Below are 12,555 nucleotides of genomic sequence, written 5' to 3' on the forward strand. Positions count from 1 at the left end.
TGTCCTCCAAGAACAACTTCTCCCAACCGCCCAAGAGCAGTTTGGTGATCAACAATGCCTTTTCCAGCATGATGGAGCACCTTGCCATAAAGTAAAGGTGATAACTAAATGGCTTACGGATCGAAGAGATTTTGGGTCCATGGCCTGCAGAGGTCCGGAAGAAGAAGGGCAACACTGCAAATATTGACTTGCTGCATTAGCTTATTCTAACTGTCAATAAAATCTTTTGTTACTCATAATATGATTACAGTTGTATTTCTGTATGTGATAAAAACATCTGACAAACACACATAAAAACCAGAGGGCAACAGATCATGTGAAAATATAATATTTTCGTCATTCTCAAAAATTATGGCCATGACTAAGTCTTCTGTCTATGCTCAGACAATACCCTCTAGCTTTTCTTGCATTGCTGGAGCAGGGGGAGGGGTAGGAGGCAGACAGAACACTACAGACCCAGACACTTCCTGGTTCGACTGTGCCTTTACAGCAGGGTGGAGAGGACACAGGAAGAGCTGCTCTACATACAAGACGAGCACTGGATCCCAGGGGAGGGATTAACATAGAAGTGCTTACTCTTATTGTGTCTGCATAGAGAGACCCTACCCACACTCAAGAATTTTACACTGCCCATCACTAAGTTATAGATGCTAAAACTGCAATAAAACTGAGTAAAATTGCAAAGAAAGGGGTCAAAAATGAACTTTATTGTGTAAACATGACTAGGGGATTAAAATTAATCTGGAGTCTCCAAGCACTGCTTTTGTTTCAGCGACCTGTGGAGGAGCGATTGGCATACTGTAATTGTCCTCATATTAATGGTAGTTACTGAAACCACACAGTCCCGGTTATTGCCGATGAGTTTAGTGTTATGTGAATTGTTTCTGGTTTATCTCTATGCATTCATTTTATAACGAAGATCAGAAATGCTCTGTATTAATATAATCCCCTAAAATTAAGCTGCGCCTAATCCACCTATATCATTTGGATGCATGACATGCAATTTTCAGGCGGGGGTTGGGAAAATACTTGATCTTTCTGGCAATTTAGAAATATAATCGTGTGGGTAGCTCTAGCCCACCAAACTCCAAGCTGCAGAGGCTGAGCTAAACATGAAATTAATTTTGCTAAAGAAGTACAACAAAACCTGTGTTAATAGAATATTACTTGCTGGAAACAATGCCTTTTCAGGTAAGAAATATGTAAAGGGTCTGTTGGAATTCTTGGATGTATACATGTATGGAATGTTGTATCATATAGTAGGATGTACAGTAGCATAGCATTTAGTTTAGCTGGGCACTACATGAAAATCATATCATTTAAGTAATAGGAGTTTTTATATTTTATTGTTTTGTTTTTTAGTAGACTTAAATGCTTAATTCACTATTTATTTTGGCTGTTGAATTGTTTGTTTTTCTTTATTTGTTATTTGCCAGCTTTTTGGTTGTAAGGTTGACCTAGCTTTCAACTTCTGGACTAAAAATAAGTGTAAATGTATGTATCAAATTCATTTTGAACAATAAGAATAATCCTGCATGATAAAACTTCTTTTCACATACTATTTCAATTTTAAAAGGGTATTTTATGAATAACTTTGTGTAGAAAATGATAATGGCATGTGAGTGGATTTGTAAAGTGGACAGTGTCCAGATTTGGCTGTATGTGAATAGTATATTTATGGATAAAGTCTGACATGTCATATTCATCTCTACTGCCAATTAGCTGATATATCTTTAGGATCCTTGTTAACGTCTTTTATTTCTGCTGCTGTAATTTTATGTAATTCAGTCATTTTACTTTGTGTAAATCACTTGTTTATATTTATGTAAATACTGTGTAGCTTGCGATGAAATAACTCATGACCAGAGTAATTAGCTTCATCTCCTTATGCGGCTCCAATTCTGCTTCACTTTTTAGCATTTTCTCCATCATTTAGTCTCCTGCGTTGTTTCTGACAGTTGCCATCTACTATGCAGTCTTGAGCTGCCACAATTCATTTTGTAAATGAATTTCTTTAGTTTTGCATAACATTTTGCATATACAGTACAGACCAAAGGTTTGTACACACCTTCTCATTCAAAGAGTTTTCTGTATTTTCGTGCCTATAAAAATTGTAGATTCACACTGAAAACTATCAACGTGGAATTCTATACTTTGATTACTGCTTTGCACACTATTGGCATTCTCTTGATGAGCTTCAGGAGGTAGTCACCAGAAATGATTTTCACATCTCAGGTGCCTTGTCAGGTTTAATAAGTGGGATTACTTGCCTTATAAATAGGGTTGGGACCATCAGTTTTGTTGTGCAGAAGCTATTTGGATACACCGCTGATAGTCCTACTGAATACACTGTTAGAATTATACTATGACTAGAAAAAAAACAGCAAGTTAAGAAAAAACAAGTCATCATTATTACTGAAGAAATGAAGGTCAGTCAGTCAGAAAAATTGGGAAAACGTTGAAAGTGTCCCCAAGTGCAGTTGCAAAAACCATCAAGCCCTACAAAGAACCTGGCTCACATGAGGACCTCACCAGAAAAGGATGACCAAGAGTCACCTCTGCTGCAGAGGATAAATTCATCCAAGTCACCAGCCTCTGAAATTGCAGGTTAACAGCAGCTCAGATTAGAGACCTGGTCAATGCCACACAGAGTTCGAGCAGCAGACACATCTTGCAGCGACATGCTATTCCATCCGGTTTGTGTTTAGCTGGACCATTTATTTTTCAACAGGACAGTGACCCCAAACACACCTCCAGACTGTGTAAGGAATATATGACCAAGAAGGAGAGTGATGGGGTGCTACGCCAGATGACTTGGCCTCCACAGTCTCCAGAACTGAACCCAATCAAGATGGTTTGTGGTGAGCTGGAACACAGAGTGAAGGCAAAAGGGCCAACAAGTGCTAAGTGTCTCTGGGAACTCCTTCAAGACTGTTGGAAGATAATTTCTGGTGACTGCTATCAAGAGAATGCAAAGAAGTAAATCTAAGTAAAAGGTGGATACTTTGAAGAACCTAAAATATAAGACATTTCGGTTGTTTCACACTTTTTTGTTAAGTATATAATTCCACATGTGTTAAAGGGGTGTTCCCATCTGGTCATTTAGATTTAATTTAATTATTTTTCCATATGTAAACATTTCTTCAATTGGATGTTATTAAAAAAAATGTTCCCCTGTGAAGATAATTTCTCATAAATGTAGTCATGTTGTCCATTAGAAACGAGATAGCTTCCTCGGATACGACCACCTCACGTTTTGGCAGCGGTGGCCAGACATGGGCTATTGAGTTCTGGCTGACCATCTGGCTTCAGGGTTTATTATCACAGGACAGCTCTAGTATATGCAGTAACTCCCAGACATTTCATATACAAAAACCTTTTGTTTCTTTGTGCAATAACTCATCCGAGGTGGTCATATCCAAGGAGTCAGTCTTGTTTCTAAGGGACCATATGACTACATTTATGAGAAATTATCTTCACAGGTACATTTTTTTTTAATAACCTCTTATTGAAGAAATGTATATATATAGCTGATTAATGAAACTGAATGTCAATGCCAAGGCGAGAATATCCCTTTAATTCATAGTTTTGATGCCTTCAGTTTGAATCTACTATTTTTAAAGTCATGAAAATACTGAAAAATCTATGAATGAGTAGGTGTGTCCAAACTTTGGGTCTGTACTGTACTTCATTTCATTTAAAGTTATGCTATTTTGTATGTGTATATGCTCTTTGGGATATTTCACTTAGACTGCCCTAATAAGGCTGCTCGTTACCTCTAGGGGATGATGAGATTTCTTTTCTCTAAATCCTGATCCTGATAAAGAAGTTTATTCAAACATGTGAATTAGCCTGAGGTGCAAGATGAGTTGTAGAGTTGAGTCCCACAGTCTGTTAGATCTCTGCTTGCTGTATACTTTCTGTAAATAAAAAAACAGTCCATAGCTATGTGATGGACACACATAGCTCCCATCACATGAGCATGGAAAGGTTGTGCAGTAAGTACATTGAAAAACTGTGTCCTTTCTCCTTACATAAATGAAAGCCAAATTGCCTTTAACCCTTTCACGACCCGTGACATAATAGTATAAAAGTAAAAATTTTAAAAAAATTTATATAAAAAAAAATTCAAATCCCTCCCTTTTCCCGAGAACTGATATAAATAAACAGTAAAAGATCACACACATTAGGTATCGCTGCATCTGAAAATGCCCGATCTATCAAAATATAATAACTGGTTTTCACTGCATTTAACCCCTTAACGGAAAATAACGCCCAAAGTTGAAAAGGGCACTTTTTTTTGCCATTTTGAAAAATATAAAATGTGATCAAAAGGTCGTACAGTCCTAAAAATGGTAGCATTGAAAACGACATCAAAAGTCGCAAAAAAAAGATACCACCCACACCTCTGTAAACCGAAGTATAAAAAAGTGTAAAAGTTATTAGCGCCAGAAGATGGCAAAATAAAGAAAAAATTCTACACGAGTTTTTAATTTTTATAAATGTATGAAAACATTATAAAAACCTATACAAATTTGGTATCCCCATGATCGCACAGACCCAAAGAATAAAGTAGACATGTCATTTGGGGCGCTCAGTGAAAGCCATAAATTCCAAGCCCACAAGAAAATGCAGCAAATGCGTTTTTTCCACCAATTTCACTGCATTTTGGATTTTTTTCCCCGCTTCCCAGTACATGGCATGGAAGAATAAATACCATCACTATGAAGTGCAATTTGTTATGCATAAAACAAGCCATCACACAGCTCTTTATGTGTAAAAAAAAAAAAGTTATAGATTTTTTTTTTTTTTTTTTTTTGTGGGGAGTGAAAAATGAAACCAACAAAAAATGGTGAGGTCCTTAAAGAATAAAAGAAAAGCTTGCACATTTGCAGTCTGAGAAGAATGGAGAGGCCCCATGTGCGGGTGGTTTGGGATTTCTTGAATTCTAGATTTAGCAGTATAAATTCTATAACAAGCTAACTTTAACCCTATTACTAACCTATTACTTTGGTCGTTGTAAACCGATGGTGTAATATAGTGATAATCTCACAGCAATTAGCAAAATAGAGCTCTTGCCATGTATTTTATGTTCAATCATGCCATACCATGTACTGTTAAGTGTGGGGGGTGTGGGGATTTGGCCCAGTAGAGACCGTGGTAGCGGGGTGCTGGGATGCAGTTCAAGACAGTGACACCAGGGTACAGTCCAAACAGGTCTCGCCTGCGTTTATTGCAGCAAAAATAAACCAGCCTTTACATTCAGGTATTTGAATAAACAAACAAAAAAAACCTACCCGTCAGGGTGCTAACTATACAGATAGTCCACTAACTCACACTAAACAAAGATCACGTGGCTGCTCCAGACACACAGGTCAGGGCTGTGTCCTCTCAGCCTCCTTCCACAGAGAGACAACCCACTCAACTCTGCTGAGTCATTTTATCCAGGCTAATTAGGCTGTTCCCATCACCTGTGTCCAAGGTGCTGGACAAACACACCTCAGCACTAAGGCCTTGCATAGAAGCAAAACCTAGGGGAAACATACCGCCCATCCACAGTTAACCCCTTCAGTGTCTCACATACCCTCCCCCTCTGTTTGACCCTGTGGGGACGAACATTTTTGGCCATCAGACAGTGGGTACGGGATAGGGCATCGAAATTCCCATGCAGCTTTCCTGCTCGATGTTCCACCGTGAATTTAAAATTCTGGAGCATTAGGAACTACCTTGTGACCCTGGCGTTCCTCTCCTTGGCCTGACTCATCCAGGTTAGGGGAGAGTGATCAGTCACTAGTGTAAACTGCCGCCCTACCAGATAATACCTCAGGGATTCCAGAGCCCATTTGATCGCTAAGCACTCCCTCTCAACTATACTATAGTTCTTTTCAGGTGTGAGCTTGCGACTCAGGAATGTTACAGGATGTTCCTCACCCTCCACTACTTGGGACAGGACAGCCCCCAAGCCCACGTCAGAAGCGTCAGTCTGCACAATAAAGGTCTTGGTGAAGTTAGGGGTGATCAGTATCGGTCCCTCACACAAAACCGTCTTAAGTCGCTGAAACGCCCCCTCAGCCTCTTCACTCCACTTTACCATCACCGCCCTGCTACCCTTAGTCAGGTCAGTCAGGGGTGCCGCTATTGTCGCAAAATCGGGGATAAATCGGCGATAATAGCCCACTATGCCCAGAAAAGCCCTCACTTGCTTCTTGCTCAAAGGTCGTGGCCACTGCTGGATCGCCTCTACTTTATTTACTTGGGGTTTGATGACCCCTCGCCCAATACGGTACCCCAGGTAACGGGCCTCTTCCAGACCCAGTGCACACTTTTGGGGGTTCGCTGTCAGCCCTGCTGCCCTCAGGGAGTCTACCACTGCTTGTACTTTGGCTAGATGACTCTCCCAGTCGTTACTATAGACTATGATGTCATCTAAGTAGGCCAAGGCATAACTCCGGTGAGGTTTTAGCACGAGATCCATTAACCTCTGGAATGTGGCGGGAGCCCCATGTAGCCCAAAGGGGAGTACCACGTACTGAAAAAGCCCATCAGGGGTAACAAAAGCGGTCTTCTCTTTAGCCCTGTCAGTCAGGGGTACCTGCCAATACCCTTTTGTCAGGTCAAGGGTGGAGAAGAACCTAGCCTGGCCAAGTCGTTCTATCAACTCGTCAACCCTGGGCATGGGATAGGAATCAAATTTGGACACCTCGTTCAACTTCCTAAAATCATTGCAGAACCGTAGGGAACCATCAGGTTTGGGAATCAACACAATAGGACTCGACCAGTCACTTTTAGACTCCTAGATAACCCCCAGGTCTAACATCTGCCTGACTTCTTCGGATATGGCAAGCCGGCGCGCTTCAGGGACCCGGTAAGGTTTTTGGTGTACCCGGATGTGGGGTTCGGTTATGATGTCATGCTTGATGACTGAAGTACGTCCCGGTAACTTAGAGAACACCTCCATATTTCGGAGCACAAACTCCCTCGCTTCCTGAATCTGGGCCCTGGAGAGGGACTCCGAGATCCGTACTTCAGGCACCTTGGCATCGGGTACACCTACCTCCGGTGTCCCCTTCTTGGAGACAGACGCCTTCTCTACTCCCATGGCCATCAGGGACTCTCTTTCCCTCCATGGCTTTAGGAGGTTCACGTGGTATATCTGTTCGGGTTTCCTCCTCCCCGGCTGAGATACCCTGTAGGTTACCTTCCCCACTCTCTCCATGACCTCATATGGCCCTTGCCATTTGGCCAAGAACTTGCTCTCCACGGTGGGCACCAGAACTAGCACTCTGTCGCCTGGGTTAAAGTTCCTGAGTCTGGCTGACCTATTGTAGACCCTAGACTGGGCCTCTTGTGCCCTTGTCATGTGCTCCTTTACAAGGGGCATTACCGCTGCTATGCGGTCCTGCATAAGGGAGACGTGTTCTATCACACTACGGTGGGGGGTCCTCTCCTGCTCCCAGGTCTCCTTGGCTACATCCAAAAGCCCACGTGGGGAACGGCCATATAACAGCTCAAAGGGTGAGAAACCCGTGGAGGACTGGGGAACTTCACGTATGGCAAACATCAAATAGGGCAACAAACAATCCCAGTCCTTCCCATCTTTGCTGACCACCCTCTTAAGCATCCCCTTCAAGGTCTTATTAAACCTCTCGACCAGGCCATCTGTCTGAGGATGATACACAGAGGTGCGGAGCTGTTTTACCTGTAGTAACTTGCACATCTCCTTCATTACCCTAGACATGAATGGGGTACCCTGGTCAGTCAAGATTTCCTTGGGGAGGCCTGTGCGTGAGAACACCTGGAACAGCTCCCTAGCAATATTTTTGGAGGAGGTGTTCCTTAATGGAATCGCCTCGGGATACCGCGTAGCGTAGTCCAGGATAACTAGGATGTATTGGTGCCCCCTGGAGGATTTGACTATGGGGCCAACCAGATCCATTGCAATCCGTTCAAAGGGCACTTCTATGATCGGTAGCGGGACCAAAGGACTCCTGAAGTGGGAGACCGGGGCAGTAAGTTGACACTCAGGGCAGGAGCTACAATACCGGTTTACCTCCTCCCACACCCCGGGCCAGAAAAATCTCTGCAGGATCCTTTCTCGGGTCTTCTCAGCACCTAAGTGCCCTCCCAGCACATGTTTGTGTGCCAACTCTAGCACCAGCCTACGGTGAGATTGGGGTACTACAAGTTGCTCAACCTCCTCACCCCGTATCTGGTCGACCCTGTACAACAGTTCCCCAATAATCACCATTCGGGGGTATATTTTATCAGCCCCTGGTATTTGGAGTACCCCATTTATCACCTTAACGTTCTCCCGTGCTTTAACCAAGGTAGGGTCCTGTAGCTGTGCAGCCCCAAAATTTTCACGGGAAATCTCAAGGTCCAGCATGTCGGCCACCTCCTCGTGGCCCTCGACCTCACCAGCTAGGACCTCTAGGGGAGAGAATTCATCACATGGGGTCACCCCTACTGCTGGTGTGTGTACATCGGCCTCAAAGGGTTCAGGGGCCAAGGCCGGACATACCTGATGTCCATTATCTGCAACAGCACCTGAGGTGGGTCTTCGTCTCCAGAGGTCCCAAAACACCGGTAAGTCTCTGCCGATAATAGCCTCATGAAAAAGGGTCCCCACCACCCCCACTTCATGGGTAACAGTACCACAAGGGGTATGTAGGTTGATGACAGCCGTGGGATATTCGCAAGTGTCCCCATGTATACACAACACTCCCACTCTCCGCCCACTGTATAGTCCAGGATCAACCAAAGTTCCCCGCACCAGGGTGACCAGACTCCCTGAGTCTAGCAAGGCTTCCACTGTGTTACCACCGATTGTGACCATGCATACTTGGGGTTCTGCATCCGTGACTGACTCAGCCGCCAGAACTGGCCGGGCAAACAGTGACACTCGCCGGGTCTGGTTGCAGTCCATTGGCTCCACTGACAGTGGACAGTTGGCAGCAATATGGCCCATTTCATGGCACCGCTAGCACTGGATGCGGCCATGACCTCTGTCACGAGCCTCACTGGGTTTCTGGGTATCCACGCCCCCCAATGAACCCCCTCCCAACCTGACATGTCTCCCCTTTTCCGCAGTAGCAGTCTTACCAGCTGGTTTGGTGACCCTGTCACTGGCACTGCTTCGTGTCGGAGAGGTAAGTAGAAGGTCCTCCGTAGCCCGATACCTCTCTACTAGGGACACAAGCTCCTCAGCTTTTGTGGGACCGGCCTCTCCAACCCACCGCTGGAGCCGAGAGGGCAGAGAACGGGTGAATTTGTCGAGGACCACTCTCTCTACCATCTGTGCGGGGATGCAGTCCTCTGGTTGTAGCCACTTCCGGACAAGATGGATCAGGTCATGCATTTGGGAGCGTGGGGGAAATTTTTCTGAGTAAGCCCACTGGTGGACCCGGCTGGAGCGAACTTGAACGGTGACCCCAAGACGAGCCAGAATCTCCACCTTTAGCTGGGGGTACTCACGGGCCTCCGTTTCACTCAGGTCGTAGTAAGCCTTCTGCGACTCGCCGGTCAGGAACGGTGCCAGGACATCTGCCCACTGCTCAGCCGGTAACTCCTCTCGCTCAGCTACTCGCTCGAACACTGTGAGATACGCCTCCACGTCGTCGGTCGCCGCCATTTTTTGTAAAGCCTTTTGTACTGCAGCCCGTGCGGAACGCTGGACAACCGGGTACCCTTGTAGACCAGTATGGGACCCCTCAGTAGTCGACGCTTGCGGTGCTGCCATAATGCCAGAAAACTTCTCCATCATCAGCTGGAACATGGCTCGGGACTCCTCCTGCTGTTGCTGGAGCATGGCTTGCTGCTGTCGGGACCTCTCCTCCTGCTGCTGGAACATGGCTTGCTGCTGTCGGGACCTCTCCTCCTGCTGCTGGAGCATGGCTTGCTGCAGCTGCCGATTAGCCAGGGACTCTTCCTGCTGCTGCTGCTGCTGCTGCCGATTAGCTCTGGCCTCCTCTTGCAGGTATTTAATAAAGTCCTCCATCTTGGCTTTATCCTGCACTTTGCCTGCTGCTTTCACCCAGGCCATGCAATGTTGCAGGATGTAGCGAGCCTTTCAGGTGTATGTCTTTTTGAACTGCCCGCAATCCGAAGCACCATATGTGGGGATTTGGCCCAGTAGAGACCGTGGTAGCGGGGTGCTGGGATGCAGTTCAAGACAGTGACACCAGGGTACAGTCCAAACAGGTCTCGCCTGCGTTTATTGCAGCAAAAATAAACCAGCCTTTACATTCAGGTATTTGAATAAACAAACAAAAAAAACCTACCCGTCAGGGTGCTAACTATACAGATAGTCCACTAACTCACACTAAACAAAGATCACGTGGCTGCTCCAGACACACAGGTCAGGGCTGTGTCCTCTCAGCCTCCTTCCACAGAGAGACAACCCACTCAACTCTGCTGAGTCATTTTATCCAGGCTAATTAGGCTGTTCCCATCACCTGTGTCCAAGGTGCTGGACAAACACACCTCAGCACTAAGGCCTTGCATAGAAGCAAAACCTAGGGGAAACATACCGCCCATCCACAGTTAACCCCTTCAGTGTCTCACAGGGGGAATTCAAATGCTGTAACATTGATGAAAAAATGCATTTGCACCATCTTCATGTGGGCTCGGTTTTTAAGGCTTTCAACTGATTAATCTCCTTTTATACCTAAATATCTGCAGGTATTATTGTGTGTTAATACATTTTGATAAAGGGATTTGGGGTTTGGGTCCTTTTTCCCTTCGTTCTATCCCACCCCTTAATCTGTGCTATTTATTGTAAGCACCCACTCCAGTCCTTGATACATCACATGAGTAACATATAACATACTTGTATATAAAAATACATGTGTCAAAGTAACTACAAAAAATAAAATACAAAATACATAGAGAACCCAACTACACACACAGGCCTCCTCATCTGCCCCCTCCTGGATTCCCAGTAATGTATACGTATAAACTATATATTCTAAAACTACAGCAACTCCTGGGTAGATCCCAAAGCAGGAGTCACATCCAGTACCTGACCACATAGAGCCTTTTGCACAGTAGCATCTATATATTATGGGGGAATTGCTCTGGTAGATAGGGACACACGCAGAGTTAAAGTCCAAATCAAGTGTTAATTCACACTTCTTTGTCAACACAAATTCAGCCTTGGCTTAGGCTCATGCAAAAATAAATCCTGCCCGGCTGGGCACTGCCTAATACAACAATTGCACCTAACTATACATGTACCAGGCTGCCTGGCACACGTTCCTGGCCAGCAGAATATCAGGAGGCACTCAGTTACCTTTGCTGTGTGAACACGGTCCAGCCTTATCTGGATTGTGCCTCTCTTACTGCTTCTGGCCTGCAGACTAAATCAGGCTCTAATGAGGTCTGTGACTCGCACCTGTGGGCTATACAGAAACCCAGGACCAAAGCCCGGATGGAGAGCGAGTCCCACTACCAGCCTATCCCTACTCCATAATAAGCAGGCCCAGTACGGACATTACAAAGGTGTCTATGCTAGCTAGGCCAACCTAGATTAATCTGACTTCTCCGGCTTACCACATGTCTGCATTAACCCTGGGGTTACGGCAGACAAATCCAAGGCTTTTACCATGTACCTTTGATCTGCCTGTAGGACAGAAAGCGGTTCTCCCAAACGACACCTCTCACTTTCTCACAATATCTAGTCCTCCAATACACGTGCACGACACAGATCCACATGTGAATGGGATATGGCTACAGGATGTAAATGTAGTTACACTAATATATACACACTCAGTTATGTATATATGGTATAATACACCAGGAATATCTATAGGTACATGTATAAAGTCTTCTATATTATAATTACTCTTGTAAAGTTATATACACAGAAAGCGCACACACAATATAATCTGGTTCCTTGGGGTAAATGCTTCTCCAGGATGTCAGGAAGCAGAGAGTAAGATTTCGCGTTTCAGCAGCCTAAATATCCCTGTGTGCAGCCACTTGCCCTCTCCCCCCAGAATTCCACCCTAAGACGACTCAGGATAGACCCCAGTGTGTGCAAATGGAAAATCTCACCCTGGTTCATGATGGCTTCTTCCTGTTAGAAACAATGTTTTCCTGTAGCACATTTTGGAAAATGAAAACCCTTTGCAAAATGAAATTACAGATTTTCCCCTACTTAAAGAGAACCCGTCATGCAAAATAACCCCCTAATCTAAATATATTTTCATAAACTGCCATTAGAGAGCATTGCCTCTATCCCTTCATTGTCCCTCTACATGTCTGTAAACCTAAGCAATGAGGTCCTAAAGCTGTATGCAAATGACCTGTGAAATGTCCAATGAGTCATTAGCATATTCAAGCTGTCCACCTTATTCATGAGTGGGAGGTACAGCCACACCCCCAGTGCTTGACTGACAGCCTGTGTAATGATGTGATGGCTGCTCCATGTGCTTGCTGGTGGCCATGCCCCCTCCAGCCTGTGTGTGCATGTGTGTGTGTATAGGAGAGATACAACAGCTCCAGGCAGCCATGTTATAGCAGAACATTTTATTACAGAACATGTCTCTGTGTATT

General features: G+C 44.8%; 1 protein-coding gene across 3 annotated transcripts in view; it reads left to right on the forward strand.

The window, feature by feature from the left end:
• The window catches only part of LOC140068392 (poly [ADP-ribose] polymerase tankyrase-1), a 150,621-nt gene that overhangs the window by 20,598 nt on the left and 117,468 nt on the right, over positions 1-12,555 (forward strand). The window contains exon 1 of one of the 3 annotated variants that reach the window (XM_072113997.1): positions 1,084-1,191. The exons of the other annotated variants lie outside the window; for them this stretch is intronic. Within the exon in view, the coding sequence (XP_071970098.1) occupies positions 1,113-1,191 (79 nt within the window). The 5' untranslated portion in view covers positions 1,084-1,112. Of the gene's footprint in view, positions 1-1,083; positions 1,192-12,555 lie in introns of those variants that run through there. 3 annotated transcript variants of the gene reach the window in all.

Source organism: Engystomops pustulosus, chromosome 1 (genome assembly GCF_040894005.1).
Source record: "Engystomops pustulosus chromosome 1, aEngPut4.maternal, whole genome shotgun sequence".
Taxonomy (NCBI): domain Eukaryota; kingdom Metazoa; phylum Chordata; class Amphibia; order Anura; family Leptodactylidae; genus Engystomops; species Engystomops pustulosus.